Here is a 23,415-nt window from a genome sequence, read left to right on the forward strand (position 1 = left end):
CGAAACGAAACAAACAAGCGGGCAGGGCCTGGGGTGCTGACGTCAATGTCAGCGGGGGCATGGGTGCTAATGACCTGCCGGAGAGTGCACTGTTAATTATCGGAAGATTCTGGCGCGTGGAGGAAAGGCCCATCACTTCACATCATCCGAGGCACGGAGGAGAGCTTCACAGAGTTAGCAGAGGGCCGTTTAATGCAAGCACCATTTAGCGTGTGTGGAAAGTGTAATATTCCCCATAGCAGAGTAAACACATCAAACGCATCCATAAATAAAGGCACCCCTCAGTTATCAGCCATCCATTCATCCATAACAGCTAATCCAGTACAGAGTCGTACCCATCCTGGAGCATGTCCCAGGAAGTACAGGCACAGGGCAGGGAACATTCTGGAAGGGATGCCAGCCCATAAGCTGATCCACAAAAATAGCTTCACAGAGAAGTGTGAACCAATAATAAATTTAGAACATCTATAATTAACAAAAAATCAGTTACACGAGTTTCGCTATTAAAATATTATGCTATGCAGTGTGTCGATCAGTTAATATTTGTTTACTGCAGTTATTGCATATTACATTCGAGGTGGATAATGGACATTTTTTGTTTGTCTTTCTGTTGCTTTCCAGCTACACCATCTCGCGCAGAGTGCTTGCTCAGGCAGATTTAGTATGAATCAGATCGGCCCTTCTTCTTTCTCTCAGAAGCCTGATCTCTGGGGTGGGGGCCTGGAGCATCCCGCTGGCCCTAACTCGGGAAGGTCCTCGGATTCGCACGCTGGTGGAAGCCTTACGCTATAGAGCTCACTGCCAGCCTGGAGGTCACTGACGCACATGCTTGTACCTGAACACATACGCAAGCAAGAATGTGCAATACCTGCTGGTATTTGGATATCCGTAAGGTAAACATGCCCAGGAGGGGTGGCCATTTAGCTGACCTTGCGGCCATTGAGAATTCCCCCCCTACCTGTCCACAGGGGTGGATTTCTTGCTTCTGGGGACCTACTTGATACCCCCCATACCTACTCAGATATTTAAAAAACGGAATAAATAGATAGCGAGCAATCAGAAGATCATAACCAGCTGATGGGTCGGCTGAATATGCTGCTTCAGCATTTCCGAAATAAAGAATGTTCATTTAATATTTAGTGTAGTGACTGTCTGTGGCCTACAGGGGGCCCCATGTAAATATGTGATTTGAGTAGCAGCAACTATGGCTGCTCCTAGCTATACAAATGTCCTTTCCCTCTTAATATTTAGTGTAGTGACTGTCTGTGGCCTACAGGGGGCCCCGAAATTGAGGGGATCCCCCCCCCACTCACACTGGACGATGAGGTGTGCCGAAGCTGTGGGCGACAGGCCTAAGCTGTTGCTGGGACTGCAGGTATATTTCCCAGTGTCCTCCGGCTTCACTCGAAAGATGATGAGGGTCCCGTCAATCAGGATTCGCACCCGCAGCTTCAGGTCGCTGTAGGGACAGCAAACAGGCTGAGGCACTGGCGGTCACGCATTTATCTATGTACAGCTTCTGCAATGTAATGCTTCTAAATTGCATGCAGTTTTTGGTACATTCATTTCCATTTTTTTGTGCCCATTCCTCTGCTTTAATATGGTGACCCTGCAACCCTAGTAAACAATTAAATATGTTAATTACACCAAAGTGCATCATACACTGGGACCTGGCTTCAATCCCTACTGTGTTGCATTAGCTGGCTGCCATAGGAGTTAATTGGCGGAGCTCCACAGTGACACCTACAGGGCTACGTGTGGAAGTAGGCAAGTAGAGCTCTCGTGGAAATGTGTCATGTCACTTGAAGAAGCCTGGAGCCCACAGAATAAACAAACAAGGGTGGGTGGGTGACAGCATAAACAACCCCTCCCAATGTGAAATGGGCATTTGGGGGGATATGAATGACAAATGGGAAAAATGGCCAGTGCAGACTTGGACAACAACAGCTAAAACAGATGGGGGGGTTATAGAGCATAAACAGTGTATGAACGGCAGTACAGGGAACTCGATCATAACTTTACTTCTTGAAGTAGACGTTGTCCTCCTCCCAGTACCAGGTGTAGGTCAGGTTTGCAGGGTATGCCTCTGCTTGGCAGGTGAAGAATGCGTTTTGAGATATGTTTACAGTTATGTTCTTGGGTGGTGTAACAATAAATGGTGACCCTAGGGAAAACACAGAAAATGGTCATGGGTTCCCTTCATGAAGATATGTTACTCCTCACCAAACAGCCTGCATAAAGATCACTGCCATCACTCTGTCAGGCCTTCAAAACAATAGCTAGCAGGTAGAAGATCAAATGACGCATTGCATCTTGTCAAATTGGAATGTGCAGGCAGGCAGACAGACAGACACAGACAGACAGACAGACAGACAGACAGACAGACAGACAGATCCCAAACACATCACGAATTGCATTAGTTTGGTTCTATGGCAATCTGAGTGACATCATACTTGTAATTACCTTGAATGAGGAGGTGGGTGGAGTGAACGGCCTCCCCCTGAGGGCTGTGGGCGTGGCAAGCGTAGACACCGCCGTCCTCCCGCAGGAGCGACACGACCGTCAGCTGCCCGTCGGTCACCTGCCAGGCAGGTGGCCAAAACAATTGCTTTGACTTACACACTTACTTACACTGAGTCTCCAAGGTCACCGATCTACAGCATAGGTTACAATTGCACAGACCAAAGGGCTGGGAGCTCATTCACATCTGTGGCCAAGAAATCCAAGGCTGCATAACTCACTGATCAAAAGAGATGTAATTCACTGATAAGCACTTGTGGGGAACACTGCTAAACTGCCGCTGCTGCTACTGCAGAAAGGATTCGCCTTCAAATGAGAGGAGGCATTCAAGCTAAGGGCACCACAAGCTGGATTATCTCTGACAGCCCAGCAGTCAAAGAAAACAGCTCCCGGCGCCTCCCGGAAATGGAATACAAACATCACAACCCCAGAAATTAATATGTGCACGGAGAGATTATTAAATCGCGTCCATCCCCCTGTTCAAACATCTCGAAGCTAAAATGCAAATATTTTAATTTTGGCATTCATAAGGTAGACTGGTTACGATATAACCACAGTCATCCATCATCGGTACCTGAAGGAACTTATAGAAAATCATCTGGAAAACAGATTTCTTTGCTTATTATGATAACAGTGTTAGGGTCATATGTGGCCACCACAGGACCATGATTCGCTGATTTGAAGTCAGATCTCACTGGAAGATTGCCACCCTCGACACAGTGCAGGTCCAAAGACACTCACAAATGAGCGACTTTTGCCCATTATCTGTGACTGAGCAGATCCGTATCGGACTGAAGCTCAGTCAGCATTCAGCAAAGCATGCCCGGTGGACTCGGCCGGGCTGTACATGGTGTTACAAGAAGATTCACAGTTCCCGTTCAGCTACCTGGTACTTATCACTGTCTCCGAGCCGCTTGCCCTCCCTCTGCCAGCTCACCACGGGCTTGGGATTCCCCACAGCGGCACAGCTCAGGGTCACGCTGCCACCTTCCCTGGCCTCCACATACTGTGGGGGTGTACCTGTGAATGTGGGCGGGGCTGTACGAGCAAGAGTTTATGTCAACGAATGAGAGCCCAAGAGAGCAGATGAAGTACAATTACTCACCGTTAGCATCATTAGCTAGGCTCATCTTTACCTGCATTATCATTAGCGGAAATTGATGTCACGTCTAATTGCATTGGGCAGGGAAGTACCTGTAGCACAGAGTTAACTTTCAATCAACTAAGTGAATTAAAAGACTTAGGGCACATATGACATCACATACTTATACAGTACATACTGACTTTCTTTAGAAGCCTACTACTTGACTATTAAAATAGTACATACTATATGTATGCATGAGAATAGTATGCATGTCCTGGGATATACTGCATGTTACTTGACCCGGATGTTTACCAGTAACATAGCCTGACCCCCACAAAAGCTAAAAACTATTAACGAAAAAAAAATACATATTCAAGTTAACTTATGTAACTGGGTAACTACTGACTTTTGTACAGACATGGCACTTCCTCCGCTATCTTGGCATAAACGTCTGAGCAAGCAACATTCTTCATCTCTGGTTGCAGCTGCAGTGGCCTTGTGGGATAGCGTAGCATCCACCGGTTAAACACTTTGGAACGTGGCCGAATGCAGCTCGTAATCCGGGTACTGTTCATCTATTATCTCATCCATACTAATGATTGGGACATACTGCTCAATTTGCATACTGTATTCTGTACTACTACATAGCAAACAAGTACGCAATTCCGAATGCACCTATAATTAGTGCGCTATTTGCAATGGGTGCACAGATATGACATCAAGCAGAGCTGGCTCACCTTTGACAGTAAGGTGTACCCAACTGCCATTTTGGAATGGATCTGTCTGCTGCTCCAGCACCAGGACCCTGCACTCGTACCAGCCCTGGTCTGCAGAGCGCACCTGCTCGATCCGCAGCGAGGCCTTCCCCTGGAGTGTGACTCTACCTACAGTGCCAGAACAGAGGTTAAAAGTCACTGATATCCAGTAGCACTGCACTAGGAAATTGTTTTCTGAATGTAATTTTTTTTCTTCACACTTTCATCTACCCTCTTTGTACAGAATAAAGATGTGTATGAAATTTCATACAGATTCACAGTAGTCTATATACCATTCATCCATCTTCTAACCAATTATGCTTGTCAGGATTGCAGGGAGCCTGGAGTCTATCCCAGCGAGGCCTCAGGGTTACTCAATGAGCCACCATACTGCCATTTTAACGAATCTGACACAGTTTTTATGAGTCCGACACTTTTTTATTCATCCTTCTTCTGTCCGTGTGTCGTATCAGAAAATTGGAATTTAATCACTAGCGTAAATGTATCTCGCCACGATTACAAAGTGAAAATCCCCACGTCGGATGCCAGGCGAGGAGCTTCAGGGGCTTGTCAGCTGTCGTCCATGAGTGAATTTCACAGCCTCGACACATTGAGCAGGCGCATATGTGCGCCCAAAATGTACCGGGTACAGTGTTAACCCTGTTAACTTTATTGGAGCCCATCTAGCTCTATTAACACTGCAGTTTGTGGTGTCAGTCTCTCACTCTGAATCAATGTACCAGTTTGCTAGACATCAGCCACCTGTGGGAAGGTCGTTGGGAGGGCAGTGTAGTATGAACATGTTTATCTAATATCCGTTTAGCTACAAAACAGTTGTATTTACTAGCTAAATGCTCAAGATATTACTCAGTAGCCAATTAACAATAGCTATTAGCAGGCTAATTATGGTCCATACCCAATATCCAGTTACCTCAAGCATGTCATTGAACAAATTCAGTAAACAATTAGAGTCAAATGTGGATGCTATTTACCCTCAGTTAGACATAGACAGACATTAATGCTAATGGATCTGCTCTCTGCAGTCAGTTCTTACAGTTTGATCAAAAACAGAGACCGAGACCAAAATCTTGTCCAGACACAGGGCAGAAAACACACTGTAAGAAATCACACCTCTTTTTCCTTAACAGTCTCTGACTTGTGAGTCTGTAGGTCTTGCGAGACGCATTTGACTTTGAATCTGGTGCAGTAACTTCCCAAACAAGACCATCGATAAAGCAGTTAAGAGCACACCTGGAGAACACTTAGCATGTCTGTGCAACACAACTTATATGTGATTTCTTTAACACTCGGAAAACTAGGGGTCTTGAAATAGCCTCGAGACTCGAATAGGAAAACTTACCAGCATACTCTGGGTCCACATGCGGCGGGTAGAAGCGGAAACTGATGAAGAAGGGCATAGGCACGCCGGACCGGAACCACTCCACCACATAGGCAGGCTGTGGGCCACTCAGGGGCCAGGACACGTCACATCCCAGCACCACGCTCTCACCAGCACGCGCTGTCACAAACCGAGGCTCCTCTCTTGCTTTGCGGGGACCTAAGGGGGGTCACCAAGGGGGCAGCGAGATACGGAGGTCACTGCAAGAACCCCATGATGCTGGGGTCACTGTGGGAGACTCCATGGTTATACACACTGATGCCATTAACTGCAGGAAAGGTGCACTGGATGGCAGTCAGGAGACCCAGTGGGATTCTATTGTTAGTAATTATGAGTGTTTGAAGGGGAACAGGCTGTCATTACCGCCCACACACCCACTGTCTGGCTTCACACAGTCTGAAACGGCATACTGGGGTTGGCAGCCACCTAGCCAGCTACCTCTCCATCTATCTTTGCCGCAGAGGTCATAGAGGACTCACAAGCTGGGGATTTGCAGTGCCGAAACAACTCACACGTACAGTATATGTACATCGCACCTGAACAAAAGAGTGGCTCAGAGCAGTTCTAACCAGTCAAAACCAGTTCCGACCAGCCAGCCCATTCACTGCCAATCACGTACTGCTGCTGTTGGCCATCTGCTCATAATAGGACATTTTCAATTTGCCTCAGCGATCACTGGATCTCCACAGGGTCTAACCCTAACCCCCAAACGTTCTGCTACTGTTGACATCTTGCAGAAAGTCAGCATTTTCAAATGGTATTATCAACTAAAAAGTAGTAGCCAGAAAAAATTCTCAATGGTAGCATTTCACTGTAGACTAAACAGCATATTATCTATGATGTTTTATTGGAAATGCGTCCCACCCATCTATATTCCAGTGCAGAGACGCAGTGAGGCTGGGTATGCTCACACTTTTTCCGCTTACGAGCTACTTATAAATGACGAAGTCAAAATGATCTACCTACTACAAAAATGCAAAACATATATTTATTTATAAATATACCTAGTATTCTTTATTATTATTCTTTATTATTAGTAATTTCCCTTTGGGATGAATAAAGCATTTGTTAATTGAACTGGGATTTTAGTTCCTTCACCTTTCTCTTTCTCAGCTCGCTTTTCAGAGGGAAGTTAATGCCATAGTTTTTATGAACAGTCCGAAAATGCCGCTCCACATTTCCCGTCTTCGGAATAGAAATTTCAGACTGACAGATGAAGCAAACGCACTTCGAATGTGACACTGTGGGGAAAAAACTCCTCCTTCCATTCCGTATGGAAGTGATAGATTTTTGGCTTCTTACCTGGTCCGGCTCCCCCATTCATTTTTATATCCTTTCTTAAGTTTAGTAGAAATAAATTAGAGGCTAATTGGAGGCGACTCAGTCTGCTGGAGTTTTACAGCAGCTGGCGCGGTCAAATGCGTCATCCATCCTCTATTTTTCGACCAGTAGATTGTGATCGACGTATTGGGCACCCCTGGTCTACACCATGGAGCTGACGCAGGGGACACACTGGCATACCTGTCTATCATAGTTTGCATGTATTCGGTATAAAAAAATGATGTCAGTGCTTGCGAGTTAAAAAGACGCGGTATAATAATATGCAAATGGCGGAGACCTACAGAAATGCCGCCAGACCTGCATGGAATTTCAGTCCCCTATCACTCAGTTCCAGTGAAGACGGTGAGATTATCCCCTCAGTCCAGATCCGTTACAGAGCTTCTACTTGACACAAAGATGAGAGGGCAGCTTAATCCCATCCAGCAGTAACTAATAACTATCCATTATCTTTCAGAAATAACCACAGAGCAAAGAAGTTCACAGTTGATGGGCCAATAATTAAGAGTCAGAGGAGGACTGGTCACATGACTCAGAAACGCCCACCCATTAAACGGTCGTCCAGTCAGATCTGAGACAGGTGTCATGTGGGACGAGGCGTTAGCACGAGCGGCCTTCTGCCATGCTGTGACTTTCAGAAGCAATGAAAACAAGGTTTTCCTCAAATCTCTCACCTCTCTTTAAGCACTCAAGAAATACCAAAGGTATTAATAAAAAAAAACTGTTGTAAATTAAAAATAACAAATGGGTACAAATGGATCTGCTTGGTAAAATATACTTGACATTCATCTAGCAATTAAAATTATTTAAGGCATTAAAATAAGAATTAAAGGCTTTCCATGTATTTTCAAAAAAGGCCATTTAGATCCAGGGCAGGCAGCTTAGACTGAGATGGCAGTGGTACCTCGGGCCCAGGGGACGATGAAACCGGGTCGGATTTGGACAAGATTGCCGATCTGTTTTGAACTGGAAAGGAGGGAGGGTCTTGAATTCCTGGCCAAACTCTAATAAAAGATTAATTCTGTGAAGAGGGGTGGTACTGGAGGGACCGGAGAGGCCCGGCGTCTGGAGGTCGCGGCTAGGGTTCATTCCCAAGCGCCGCTCTTTCCGTGTGCGAGTACAACACCAACCAGAGCTGTATCGATCTACACCAAAAAAAGACAAATCGTGAAGATGAAGGTCATGATGCTCACTGAGACATGAGGCGAAGTTACGCACATCACCTCTGCATTTTCCCAACACGGAAATGAAAAGGACTCACGATGAAGAAAGTCATTCTCCTCTTCTGTTTCGGATCACAAGCACCAATAAACATAGTTCTCGGACAGCCAACCTTTCACAGTGTCTGGAATCGAGCCAGTGTGCCTGAGCTCCTGCTCGTCCTTCCCCCCCCCCCCCCAAGCTTTTCCCTGGCTGCTGGTGCTGCCTTAGCCACTGCATTCCTGTGCTTAATCTGATTCGTTGAGCCAAACGCCCAGGCTCTCCCCCCCCCCCCCCCAACACACACCTAACTGAGCCAGAACAACATTCATACTGAAGGAGCACGTTGTGGCCAAACCCATGCCAGCTGGGAGTGGTGTGCAGCTCTGTAGGTTAAGACCCATGGTCAGAAGGTCGTTGGTTCAAAACCTATGGTCAGCAAAGTGATTCCAGCATTGGGCCCTTGAGCAAGGACCCTTAACCGTAACTGTTCCAAGACCTGGCTAACCCTGATTTCTCAAGTATGCATCACATCGGGTAAAAGCATCTGCTACAGTGGCCCTTCCAGTGTCATGATACAGTGTAAGCCAGGGCAATTTGAAACACGGTCCTCAAGGACCAAGCACTGCCGATTTTCCAGCCTTATTTTACCTGTGAGCCAGGTGTGAAGCCTCTGGCCAATCAGAATCAGAGTGAGTTAAAAGATAGAACTTACGAATGACGTAGCGTTAAGAAGGCTTCGAAAAGCTCACCCCAGTAATTATTAAACTAACTACCTGGGAGAATGGAAAACAAGGCCTGAATTTGGAATTGGGATCCAGATTTGTAGAGCCCTGAAGTAAGACAAGGACCTGAAGGGATTCTGTCTGGACCAGAAAGGTAAACAAATTTAAAGCACAGATACAATACCCAGTTGGTGATCAAGGGAATTCAGGCGATAAAGATTGAGCTTGTTTATGAACTCGTGCAGAATCTTGTGTTCAGTGATCATCTTCTCCTGGCAAAGAAACATATTTTCACAGCAGCTCTACGCTGTCAGTGGCACCATCATCAATGTCAACACATCATCACATTCGCGTCAGAGAATGACTGGGCTTTGCTCATTAGTTTCTAACGATGCCGCCCTATTTCAATCCATTGCTGTCCGTCCACCAAGAAATTCCGGTGGAAATAATGATATTCCTACGATATTTTAAAGAAACGTCTGACACATGCAGAGCACATAAGGCCCAGTTTGACGGGAATTTAGCATTTAGCATGCTACACCATGACAGTAAATCAAAGACCGATCTCTCCTAGCGGCACCACACAGGCTGGGTATAATGTATTACCCTCAACGCCACACTGTCCTTTTTACGAGACTGTAACAAGAGCTGGATCTATAACAAAAGCTAAATCAGCAACACCCACACAATGTCGAAACACGCTCGTTTTCTTAATGGAGCCATAGCCATTAAAAAAATTATTCATTATAGGTTGCTTTTTTTTTTTAACTAAAACCAGTTTGCTTTGTACTGGTTTTTGTGTGACTGCCTGGCTACTCCCAGGAGGGGAAAGAACGGAAACTGGAAAAAGTCAATGGGTAGAGCGATAAATTCACAGCTCGCGCTGACTGCAGCATTTCACAGATCTACCCCTCTGGAATTCCAGTACAGATAGCCCTGCTTACATTCTCCTATGATGTATAGAGCCCCTCGTCGCCCCCTTCAGGGCAGGCCCAATCATCGCCGGCGACAGATCTTACAACCCACCATAAAGAGAGATCATGCACGCAATTTATTTGGATTGAAAATCCAATTTAAATGCTAAGCAGACCACTGACATTGAACACCTAGCCTAAAATTGGGGCAAGCTGTCCACGAACACCCCCAGAATATGCAGAGTCAGTATTTAGATGAGTCCACTGGGACGCCCCCAGTCACTCTATCCAGTCTATAACTGCAACCTTCAGGCCTCAGACGGCGGGAAGGCCTCGCTTTCACAGATAGCGCTTGTCAGGCCTCTGTGCGCTATTTTAAACAAGCGTGACGTGGTTGAGGCGAGCAGTCGAGTCTGAGGGGGATTCGGCTGAGACTCTGCACAGCCTTCTGCATCACACCGGCAGCCGGGCTGAGACGCAGTAGCAGACGCCTTGCTGTGTTCAGGGTCAGTGGGATACAATCCCCCCCCCCCCACCCCCAGAGTGCCTCTCTGCAACCGGGTCACCCCGGCTAAACTGAACGTCTTTTTGTTTCTGTAAAATAAATAACGTGAAAGGAAAATTATTCTGGTACAGCATTTTTTGGAAAACGAGGATTACGGAATTCTGGTATCCAGCGAGCAGTGCAAATCCTATATTATTGCCAAAATATTGTCCATGTCTAATCCTCTTATTCAGAGCTTTGCAGTCAGGAGACTGGCTGTCTTAATTCCCAGCTGTCCTTTAGCAATAACTTTCAAAATGTGGGACTCAGCTGGGGTCTGCAAAGTCACGGGCAGAAAGGAAGAGTGAGGGAGTGAATCAGAAAGACATTTTTAAAGCAGATTTCATTTTTCTTTGCAAGACAAAGATCTAATATCATTGACTTATTTATTGGATTCTATAGCTATTCTTTAGATGGGACAGAAACACGGTAGGGATGTTCCGAGAGAACAATACAGTTCCAAACTGCAGAGGATCCTACTGAAGAACGAGTTAGGAGAGAAATGACGGCATAAGAAGTGCAAGCATAAGAAGGCAAATGGAGCAGGTTCAGAACAAGGCACAATATGGACCTGAGAACTGAGAATATTCTGGAACACTATGGGCTGAACAGAACTTAGAAGGCCCAGCAAAGCATCAAACGACCAAAGTTCAAATGAGGTCCAAGACACAGATACCAGACCAAGACAAAAGTCTCTGAAGGTCTTCATCCATCCATCCATTTTCCAAACCGCTTATCCTACTGGGTCAGGGGGGGTCGGGAGCCTATCCCGGAAGCAATGGGCACGAGGCAGGGAACAACCCAGGATGGGGGGCCAGCCCATCGCAGGGCACACTTACACACCAGTCACTCACACATGCACACCTACGGGCAATTTAGTAACTCCAATTAGCCTCAGCATGTTTTTGGATTGTGGGTGGAAACCGGAGTACCCGGAGGAAACCCCACGACGACATGAGGAGAACATGCAAACCCCTGAAGGTCTTAACTCTCTCGAGTATTTTATCACATTTAATACGATTCCATTGTCGCTATTTATTTTTTGAATGTCTATCATTAAGTGCCAAAAAAAAAACATGATCATAAAACAACCAAAACGAAACATACAATAAAGCGAAAGCATCCTGAAATCAGTACGAATATAAATAAGCAGATACCTTTCATCATGAAAGCTAAAGGCCTGTTGCCGTATCGTGGCTGGAGGGACGTCAGCGTGAGACATTCTGACACAGCAAGGCTCGTCTGGCAGCTCCCTGGAGGGGGAGGGGGAGTTCCAGAACCCAGACATGCACCACCGGCTCCCCTATTTCAGAAACACCCAGAGTGCTTAGCAACGGGCTGTTGCCTGATCCCCACGCTGCAGTGTGTTTCCGGCAGCCGTCTGATACAGGCATGCCTGGTACTTCATTACGGCGCCGGTCTCCACGTTTTGCAAACCGGCTGAGAAACAAAATGTAAAAAAATAAAAAATAAAAACACGATACAGCCTCCAAACATCACGAGGGCTTCGACGGGAACTGCGGCTCACTCTCTCTTCTCCGTCTGTTTCATGTGAAAACACATTGAGCGCATGCATACACAGAGAGCAATTAAAATGGCACATCAAAACACCACCTGCCAAAAAAACTGGGACATAAAAATATATCAACAGCCACAAACCGAGACCACCACGCTAAGTGTGTTCTGCAAACAATTTAATGTGATGAGTTAAATACTTTTCGGTAACTCCGTAAGCTTCACAGAATAAACCTGTTTTGCACCAAGAATCCCTCAGTATCAACTGAATGGTACTTAGTCAAATGAGACTCAAAATACTGACTTACTTAGTCGAGTTATACATTGCAGTTGACTTGTATTCATGCATCTTCCAACTGCTTGTCTAGTTTGTGGTTGTAAAGGGTTTCCAAATGACAAATAACTATTCAATTACAGCACATTGAAGTGCTGCGTTGTATTATACGCAAGTAACTGGGGGGTTTACAGTAAGAGTGAAACCACTGCTGGATGGCCTTAAGAAACATGGGTAAAGTTACACCAGTGTCAGACACCATTCTATGAGGGCCCTAACTGGAAAAGCAACTAAGAAACTGGATGTATGTCCATAGACAATTAACTGCAAATAGGAGCAATCTATGTATTTGGTGAAGCAATTGATTAAACCTAGCTAAATACAAATGATCCCAGACAATAGTGACACTGCTAAAATATGGAAAAGAAATGAAATTGAACTTGATCCTATTTAGTTGTCAAGCCAAGGTACTCAGTGACAGAATCGATCCTGAGATGGCTGTTCTGGCTAGTGCCACACAGATTCACAGAAGATCGTCAAGCAGGGACACTGGATACGGCTTAGGAAAGGTGGCCGGGCCTTGCAGACCAGCTACAACAGCGGGGGACACGCGAGGAAGGAAGCTGCCGCAAAAGCGAACGTCTAGGTTTGATGTGAAGATCCAAGGCTTACTTCAAATGAGAGAAAACACCGAAGAATTTTTATACGCCAATATAAAAACAGGAAGTCCTTAATATAGCATTTTATAAGAATATTTTAAGCGAGCTATTTATTTGCAGAATAGTTTACTTATGCCCCAATATAGCTAATGATTAAAATATTAAATTAAAAGTTCACTTTAATAAATTATCTAGAAAGAAATACTTATCTATTATATATATCTATTAATCACACAAATGAACAGTGTCTGGTGATTGCCACATTAACTGGAGCATATAATAAATTAGCTAGTGTATCCTGTGTCCACAGACAGGACACCTGTGGCATGCTATCAGGCCTTACAGAATGCTAATGTGCTAAAGCTAACTGGGTGACTATGAGGTATGAAAGGGTCTTGTTGCATGCTAACGTGCTAATGCATGACAAACTGATAAGAACTGTTCCCATATAAATCATGTTCTGGTAAGAGCACCACTAAGCATCCACATCACCACCCCTAGTGAGTGAAACTTGCTCACACTCAGTCATATCAAAATGACTTCCTGGCGGTCTGTGTGCTGCCCTTGCAACAGAGGCTGTGCATACATGTGACCTATGCCAAGATACACTGAGACGTTCCTTGTGGCTTGTGCTTCTTCCATCACAGGAAAATAACCTTTCTTAATTAATACAGTTAATAGCAGGTCATCCCACACTCTCAGAGCGTCCCTAAGTCACAGCTCACATCTCAGGAAAAGAACATCCTACTGGGACAGAACGTTCCATAATTATGCAACACCCTATAATGACAGGATGTCCCACACTGACAGCTTCTACTGTAACAGAACATCCCAAAACAACTCAACACCTCACAGCAAGATAACGTCCCTCAAAAACACCCAGCAATGACATAACACACTAACAAAATGCCAGAAAAAGCAAAATAAAACGTATTGCATTATATTTCAGCAGTGAATACCTCCGTAAGAAGCAAATTGCGTGTTTGTTAAGGAGGCGCTCCACTGATGTAATCTTATAGGTAACCGTAAAAGCATACTCCCCCTTCTGGCTAAAGGTGGAATAGCAAGGGTAAGCAAGTCCACGAGGACGGGGTCAAATGTAAAACGTCGGCGCTTCACTGTATCACACTTCTCACGTTTCCAACCGAATTGTTCCGGGGGTTATAAAAATATTCTCTCAAAGGGATGAATGACCAAAAGGTATACATGAATATTTGCATTTAAATATGGTTATTCTACGTATGTTTCTGTTTATCCTAGCACGTCGTTTTCTTATCCCAATATTTAAACTTTAATTTCCAATGCAATAAAACAACATCTTTAGTAAGTAAGGAAAATGTAGTGTAGTGTTGTCGAGACTTTGAACATAACCTGAAAGAATACTGAAAAACGTTTACAATTACCTTGCAATTACATAATAATACGTATATTACAGTTACTGTACATTTTCGTCGTATTCAAAATATCCCCCTGTCGGTTTTACCTGCACACCTGATATTTTTTTATTATGAAACGTTTCAGAAAATATTATTACGTTTCAAGAAAAAACCTCAAATTATGAAATTCGTTCAAAGAGGATTTTTGTAAATTTAACTGTAACTAAATTAGTATTTAAAAGTTATTAATAATCCAAGAGAAAAAAACATAAATATTTATCTATTACATTTAATATAATATAAACACTGATATAATTTTACTGCAAACAATAGTGAAACGGAAAATTCATTTTTTTCGGGTGAATAAACAAAACTAATGGGAAACGCACTGAGCGATCGTTCAACTTACAGAACCCAAATATTGCGCTTCAACTCACCTTGTTTAGACGATCCTTCGGCGCTGAATACACACGCTATCAAAACGACCACATACCAAATCATAGTACTATTGCCAACCCGCAAGAAACCTCTTCATATCTTAAAGTGTCCCGTTCTACAGATATTTCATTGCCGAGCCTCTTCGGCCATGGATCCCGGTGGCACCCTTTCACTCGTGCCCTGTCACCATCCCCTCCTATCCGTACGCTCTCTCCGTAGCGGAGCACTTACACCGGAACGTCCCGAAAGCGGCCGCGCAGCTGTTGGCAAATCCCACTAAAACCATGCATGAGTATTTAGCGACTAGGTCCGCCTCCGCTACACGCCCATTGGTCGGCAGGTGAGAATCGGGGGCGTGGTCGCCGGCTCCGAGGCTGTTCTGATTCAAGATCAGTTGAGGATGGGGCAGCCTCGAGAGCCGCAGTATCATGCGCAATAGCGAAGAGTCGGATCGGCGCCTTAGCTGCGGCTCGAGCGGGTTTGCGACGCAGGACCACGACGGTGGCCGACCGCTGGCAGTCAGCTGCTCGTCCGATAACTGTCGTAGTGCCGCGATGCATATTAACTCGTTTGCGTTCGTGGAGACGTTTTGGCAACGCAGTCTTCCCGTTTATAAACGACATTTAACTTTTCGGTTGTGCCCATATTTATGTTCGCACCGCAAGCGCATTACTAGCAGTCACTATTAAAAAAGAAGGAACAGGCACCGGCTTCTTGGTGCGGCACCGAAAACAGCTGTCTAGGCTTCTTTGCCATACGTAGCATCACCGGGTACCCTACGTCACTATTAGACATTACCTAGTTTCCAAACTTCTCATTAAAACATTTCAATGATTTTCTCAGTTGATATAGAAATACTTTGTATCTTGATAAGCATTTACACGTTTTCTACACCGCACTTATATGTCACCAATAAACGCTACCAGTTATAAGTTTATTTTTAGCTACATTTGTTTTCTAATTAGATTTTGTTCTGCGTGGTGTATTGGTTCATTTTATACTTCATGTTAAGCTGCTATTCTTTCTATTAGCCTACCTTTGATATGAAATATATGGAATTGGAGGATTAGGATAAATATTTAATGTACATTTGTTATTTGTGGCCCGTATAATACGATCAACCCCGCCTAAAGACCGTCAAATCTATTAAACGTTGCTCTTAATAAGGAGTGGCTGATTTAAAATATTATATAATATCATAAAAGTTATAAATGTATAATTTTATGAATTGTTTTTGTAGACATTGCACCTAAAATTTCTCGCTGCCGAGGACATTGAGAATAACAATAAGTTTGTCTAGTTACATTAGAACAAGTCCGCAGCTGTCACTTCACGAAGCAAGGTTTCCTTAGTCGTCCAATTAACGCAGTAAGGACGCATGCGAAATTCAGATTAAGTTTCTCTACATCGTTTATTTTCTGGTATTTTAAAATGTCATGTAAATATTTCAGTTCTGCCATTCATGTTTTTCCACAGGAGGGTTGGGTTGCGGCACTTGGGACAAAGTACATTTCTGGAGAACAGCGTCGAGTCGTAGTCTCGGTCCTTTCTGTGCGTTTCTTAAGATAATGGGACGTTCTTGCGAAGTATAATGTCTTTTCTCTAATTAGAGTCTGATGTAAAGCGGAGTTTCACATGGCGTGGGCAGAGGTCACATAAAGAATATTTATATCCAGAAATGGGTGCGGTCAAGATGGTAATGATAACATTTTTGCAGTATTTCATCCTCTAGAGTCGCAACAAGATTTTCGATTGTCATTGGAAGCCTAGACCCATGAGTATAAATGAATATTTACCATCCCGTGCAGGGTGCTCCCGGCTCCAGGTGACCCGACATTGCATGAGCACTAATGGAATTTGACTGACTTGGAGGCGTTAGGATTATTTTCCCTAACGTCTCCTTTGGTCACTTAAGGTAATTTATGATGTAATCATTTCACCTGCTTGGTGGTACAGCATCCTAATGTGACTTCAAATATAAATCCATCAGAAATACAGTTCTTCCATTATACAAAACTGCTTAATGATGGTACAATAAGTGTGTAGGAGTGTTTCAATTATAATCATATACTTCTAATTGTCCTATTTAGTCTTATAGTAAAGAAAGCCTTTAACACACACAATATTTGTTCATTGTACCTGCAAAAGAACTGAAATTCAGTAGCTTACATTGACTTTATGTTTAAATTTAGCTGTAAGAATCATCACTGCAATATGTGGGATTTAATTAAGCCCTGGCTATTTCTGTCTCCCACATCACTTAATACTCATCCAATAAAACCCACATGTATGTCTTTTAGTTTCTGTATGTTGTTTTTTAATATAGATAACATGTGTCATGACAAAAGGATATTGTCCCCTCGGCTGAATTTTGGAAGACTGTAGAATTCTGAAGCTTTGCACTGTTCTTTGGATGGAAACCATACCTAGTGCTGTTTATAGCTGTTACAGTATATGTGAATGTCAGTGTGTGTGTGTGTATGTGTGTGTGTGTGTGTGTGTGTGTGTGTTCTGTGGGGCATCCAGTCCAGCAGAGAGCATTTCTTAGGCTAGAGATCATTATCGTAACATGATTTCACAGAATGCCAGTGTAACAGGCATGTCCTTTCTTAGGATCAGAGGGCGTCATGGTAACAGAGACGGTGATTTTGGAGATGATGTCACTATAAAACAGAGGATGCCTCACTAAGTATGCTCACTATAGGAGAACGGATGTCACAAGGTCTTACTGTGACAAGGAGGATGTTACAGAAGTTTCTGCCTTTCATTTCTCTGAAAGATAGGATATTATTTTGTGTCTGGTCAGGGTAACAGTGATGATGTAACAGAGATGGTACCTTAATGTGTCTGGCCAGTGTAACAGAGAGGATGTCTTAATGTCTCTGGTCAGTGTAACATAGAGGATGTCTTAATGTCTCCGGTCAGTGTCCCAGAGAGGATGTCTTAATGTGTCCGGTCAGTGTCCCAGAGAGGATGTCTTAATGTGTCCGGTCAGTGTCCCAGAGAGGATGTCTTAATGTGTCCGGTCAGTGTCCCAGAGAGGATGTCTTAATGTGTCCGGTCAGTGTCCCAGAGAGGATGTCTTAATGTCTCTGGTCAGTGTCACAGAGAGGATGTCTTAATGTCTCTGGTTACTGTAACAGAGAGGATGTCTTAATGTGTCTAGTTACTGTAACGGAGAGAATGTCTTAATGTGTCTGGTCAGTGTCACAGAGAGGAAACTGGATCTTATACACTTGTAAGACTGTAAGCTTGAGATGGTACGGAAGCCAACCAGAACCGCTGAAACAGCACTGAATCCTTTTAGGTCATGGAGCGGCAGTCGATCGATATTCGGAGTCGTAGTTTTCAAACTGTCATGACAGTCAGTTTTGTAGTACAGCTACAGCGAGTCCCTGATGAATGGCACTGCAAGCCATAGCCAGTGGCTTAGGAAACTCCCATTAATCCCAGTGTGACAAGAAAAATTTACTCCAAGCCAGGAATCAGCTTCGCCGGCCTTTTGGTTAATGATTACTTCTGATGCTATATTTGCCATTGCAAATGGATTATATTGTTTTACAATAAACCTTTTAAGAAGCAGTTCTTTTTTAGTCTCCTTAAGATACGGCTGATTATAATGAAGTCAGGTGGCAACAGTCCAGCATGTTCCCATAAAATGAAATAACGATCCAGTAAGACTGAGGTCTGCTTCTTCTCCCAGACCCTGCAGTCCAAACCTGCAGCCCACCTTTGCATTCTCCCCAGCCCAGCCCGCATTTTGTCTTCTTCTGTGTCTTCCCTTGTGATGATCCCAAAACATCTATCTTCCTCCTTCTTCTTTATATTTGTAAATCCTGTTGCCCAAATATCGTATTTCCCAATTCTTCCTTTTATTCCCAATGTAGGAAAACAGCACATTTCAGATGCATGTTTGTGCTGTGCCTCAGTCACCAGGCTGTTGGTTCACGGGGATGTTGAGACCAGCAGGTTTTCAGACTGATATGGGGACGGTTTTGCCCTTTTCATACCATAACTGACTAATTTCATGGCACATAATTAGAGAGAGACCAATGACAGTTTTTTGAATAAGGGAAGATGTTATATGAGCATTGTTCCCTTAATGTAAATCTGCAAATGCATCTTTGTTTCAGTGTGTTGATAAACCTACTTTGCTGGTATCAGCCCAAATTTCAGCGTGTAAAGAATCTACATGCTTTACTCTTTGTACAGGTTTACTCCTGCAGTCCAAAAGCATGCAGTTCAAGTGAACTGCAACTTCTAAACTGCCCTTAATGTGTGAACGTCTGTGTGTCCTGCAGTAGACTGGTAGCCCGTCTGGAATGGTGCCCTGTGCTGCTTAGGTTAGGCTCACTGGGAGGTTGTACTGGATTAGCAGTTATGGATGGATGAATGGATGGATGGGTGAGGCTCTCCTAGAGAGAACTGAAGGCCCTGCAGCCTGGGTGTGAATCGTTCTTGCAGGTCAGCATGTTTCTCGTCCCTTGCAAGAGCTGCAGGTTTTGATGCAAAGAAGGGCTAATTATCTCCTCCTAAGAACAATGCCGGTAGCAAGCATGGGCAGTCCATCATCTCCGTCCAAGGTAGCCCTTATCTCTACTAAGTAATAGATGTTGTGGGACTTCAGGCATGAGATTCATGTGAGGTCTCCTTGATATATGACTGATAATTTGTTGAAAGACTCATTGATTTCCATCACACGCTGGTTGGCCTTATTAGTTAGCTGGCCCAGCTGCTGGGGTGTCCGCAGTTTTATATGGTACTGGGGCCAACCCGAAATCAATGGAGTGAAAGTGCGCTTAAGCCGTAATTGTGTAAATAGAGCTTTTTAATCTAGTGGCAGTGCATGACTAGGGAAACGTTGCTTTGGGGCTTTACACGGGGCCATGTCTGGAAACGTTATTAAATATAGAGCTAAATCACTGTCATGTATATGGCTGAAACCATAGTAACATATTCTGCAGGGCCTGTGTAATATACCAAGCTGAAGCCTCTGTAATTGCCACGGTTCCAGGGTGACATGCGATATGTTGCTGAAAGTATTATTCTTTAATATGTACTGCTGGCATGTTACTGAGGGATATGATTAGAGCTATACGTGCTGTCGTTGTTTTAGGGTGGTGTCTGCTGTCGGTTGGGCCTCGCCGTGAGGGAGGGTCCCTGTGATGGTCATTGCTATTGTTTATTATTGTTTAGAAACAGACCATCTCCAAGAAGCCCAGGATTGCGCCCCCCCCCCCACCCCCGCACTGAAGAAGAGAGATCCATCCTGACCCTCCAACCCCCCTGAGCTCTATCATGCTTTTAGATGAGTTGCTTTGTGTGTGTTGTACATACTCTGTGCCTGTGTGTGACTGTGTGCATGTGACTGTGTGCATGCTGTGTGTGTGTGCATGCAATGCGTGTGTGTGTAGTGTGCATGTATGCAATGTGCATGTGTGTAGTATGCATACGTGCAATATGTGTGTCCGTGTGTGTGTGTGTGTGCAGTGTGTGTGCGAAGTGTATGTGTAATGTAGCCAGTGTGTCTGTGTGTGGGTGTAGTATGCATGCGCGCAGTGTATGTATGTGAAATGTGCGTGTAGTGTGCAGTGTGTGTGTCCAAGCGTGTGAGTGAAGTGTGTATGTGTGCAGTGTGTATAGTGTGTGTATGCACTGTTTGTGTAGGTGTGCGTGTGTGCAGTGTGTGTGTTAAGTGTGCATGCGTGCAGCCTGTGTGTGTGCTGTGTAGTGTGCGTGAGTGTGTGCAGTGTGTGTGTCCGCGTGTGTGCAGTGTGTGTGTCCACATGTGTGTGTGCAGTGTGTGTGTCCGCGTGAGTGTGTGCAGTGTGTGTGTCCACGTGTGTGCGGCGCATTGCTGGACAGGAGGAGCTGACTGATGATATTCCTTGCTTACACCAAGGCTGAATTGCAATAAATGAAGAGACACAGCAGCGCAGAGAGGGCTGCATACTTATGATAAAACCCCCCCTGCAGTTAAGGTTTATGTCACCTATAAGAAGCAGGTCCGTAAAGTTCTCTGCTTTTACAGTGTGAGACAAGCCAAATCTGAAGCCAGTCTGGGGCCCTTATTCTGCTGTTAGAGGGGGGAATATCCTGAAGTAGACCAGGTTTAAGGAATTTTTTCTCCCCTTCTGACCTAAATTGGCAGTGTTGATTGCTCCGGCCCCAGCTAGATGGGGACAATTTGACGGTGACAATTTGTATCCAGCTTGTCCTCATTTTTATTTTTTTCTGGTTATACTGTGTGTTTTTTCTCTGTTCTTTTTGTCTGAGCAGGACAACTACAATATTACTGCACTCTGTCCTTTATGTGAATAGTAGTGTGTGTGTCACCCAACTTCCCTTTGCTATTAAAGGTCTATTTGCCTGCTGTTTATTCTTTATTCATTGCATACTGTTGTTCTTGTACTGGGTGTTGCTCATGGAAAGAAAACATCGTCAGTACTGAATCTTGGATCTCGATCGATTATACGTAAACGGTCTGTGTAGACCCCACCAGACTGTAAACACAGTGATGTAACATGCGCACTCCTTAAATTATCGATTCCAACATGAACTAGTCAGTGGCAAAAACCACACCGATCTGATCTCTGATGACGACAGTACAGATACTGGCGAAGGAGGTGTCGGTGATCGCGGTGATGAGGCTGATGGGGGTGATGAAGGGATGCCAGTGACCAGAGTGATGATGACGACGACGAGGATTATGGGTATGACAATAATAGGCGACGATCCATTGGAACATTTTCAAATCATTAAATCCGTAAATAATTTTGTCTGTCTTCTGTTTAAGGAAATATAAGTGACCGTATTATTCAGATGTGAGATATTGATGGGCTGGGTTCCATATATGACTCTGAGATCTTCTTCAAATTCCTTTCTGTTTATCCACTAGGCATTAAAACACACAATATAGACATGCCATCTGTGGGATGTATATTCAGCAACTGAAAATGAATTCACTCCGTGGCATTATCCCCACCAAAGCCATTTACGCAATTGCCGTGGCTCATGTGGCATTAAGATTCCGACAGGCGGCACCGTCATTGGACAGAGATCCGCCGCAAGGTATACTCTGAAGAAGGGAGTGCCATCGCTGCCAGGGCGGCCCCCGTGTGAGGCTTGGCTGCTGGCGTCCGTCGATGACACAAAGCATGGAGCCCATCTCAGCATGGGGCCCGCAGATGGACACCACCATCGCGTGTTTGACTCAGCCTTTGATGTCACACGCCACTTGACCACCTCCCAGGGGCTCAGGACTCCACAACTTCCAAAGTCCAACACTTACCACGCAACCAGTGAGAAAACTACAGAAAAAAACAGCAATGAGATAAAACAGATGCTTTAATAATACATCCATCCATCTCTATAGCTGTGTATCCACTACAGCCAGGGACGGATTACGGACCGGGCCAGCGGGGCCGCTGCCCAGGGGCCCTTGGGGTACAGGGGGCCTGTGGGGCCCCTAGCCCAAAACAATTTGCAACGCTTATCAACAATGTATTTTCGTTTGTCTATTTTAGAGGGCCTACATTCTTTGATCCTCTGCCTACAAGGGCCCCTGACCCTATAGGGAGGGTGTTTGGCTGCCAAGGGCCCTTGAATTGTGGTGGTTGTGGTGGTGGTGCTGGTGGTGGTGGTGGTGGTGGTGGTGGTGGTGGGGGGGGCCCTCGCAAACGTTTTGCTCAGGGGGCCACACAACCCATAATCCGTCCCTGACTACAGCAGGCGTGGCCAATCTTATCTGCAAAGGGCCGGTGTGTCTGCAGGTTCTTGGGATAACCTGTAGGTCAGCTCTTCAAACCCAGGTGTGAGGACCTTTCTGGATAAGATTGCCTGCTTCTGCACTACAGGGCCACCCTCATCCTGGAGTCCAGCATGCAAAGCACAGGACTCAAAGCAAGAGGTACCCCAGGTGGCATGCCACTCCGTCACAGGACACATAGTCACACACAATCACACATAAGGCGCAATTAAAGAAACACCTAACTGTGTTTTTGGGCTGTAAGAGGGAACCAAAATACTTGAAGAAAGCATATATGAATACGATGGTGAATACATATGTTCCATCGCTTGACACGCTATACTAGGCTGTTCCATGTCTCTTCTACTTAGTGACTTGTCTGAGTACAAAACTTCCACATATTTCTTATAATCCCACATCGCAGATATGAAATGAAGCCCACCTCCCAAATTAGCCAAGTGTGAACTACTAACACACTTTAGGCAAAGTGTGTTAAAGCTGTGTAAGATGAATGTATGTGTGTGTGTGTGTGTGTGTTGGGGGTGCTTTTATGTTTTTTGAAGAAATGTTTTGACCCCACTACCATAAAAACACAAATTTGTAGTGTGCAAAGTGTCTTTGATCATTGCGTGTGCCCCGATGACTGTGTTTGCGTGTGAGTTTATTTGTGTATTAGAACAGTGTGTACAAGGACAGTCCTCTATGCGTGAGGGGGTTGGGGGGGCTGGCCTAGACATCCCACAGAGATCACCCACCTCTGCCCCCTCCCCCCAATCTGACAGGGAGTCTTGGGACACCTCCAGGGACATGGGGGCGCTGTGCTGAGTCACATGCCACCAAGTCCCGCCCCTGCCCCTCCCTCTGACAGGCTGCTGCATTTGGCCGCATCGCCGGCCTTGTGCTCTGCGCTCGCGGTGGGCGGTTCCT

At 44.9% G+C, this 23,415-nt stretch overlaps 1 protein-coding gene across 4 annotated transcripts in view; it reads right to left on the minus strand.

The window, feature by feature from the left end:
- igsf9ba (immunoglobulin superfamily, member 9Ba) overlaps nt 1–23,415 on the minus strand; it is a 40,591-nt gene that overhangs the window by 11,904 nt on the left and 5,272 nt on the right. For 2 of the 4 annotated variants that reach the window (XM_048980423.1, XM_048980422.1), the window contains exons 1-7: nt 14,741–15,409; nt 5,720–5,917; nt 4,342–4,488; nt 3,407–3,558; nt 2,464–2,581; nt 2,023–2,164; nt 1,314–1,459 (exon numbers count right to left, since the gene is read on the minus strand). In XM_048980423.1, coding sequence (XP_048836380.1) covers nt 1,314–1,459; nt 2,023–2,164; nt 2,464–2,581; nt 3,407–3,558; nt 4,342–4,488; nt 5,720–5,917; nt 14,741–14,804 — 967 coding nt within the window. In that variant the 5' untranslated portion in view covers nt 14,805–15,409. Of the gene's footprint in view, nt 1–1,313; nt 1,460–2,022; nt 2,165–2,463; nt 2,582–3,406; nt 3,559–3,656; nt 3,715–4,341; nt 4,489–5,719; nt 5,918–14,740; nt 15,410–23,415 lie in introns of those variants that run through there. The other 2 variants (XM_048980424.1, XM_048980425.1) reach the window with 2 other exon arrangements.

Source organism: Brienomyrus brachyistius, chromosome 17 (genome assembly GCF_023856365.1).
Source record: "Brienomyrus brachyistius isolate T26 chromosome 17, BBRACH_0.4, whole genome shotgun sequence".
In the NCBI taxonomy this organism is placed as follows: Eukaryota; Metazoa; Chordata; class Actinopteri; order Osteoglossiformes; family Mormyridae; genus Brienomyrus; species Brienomyrus brachyistius.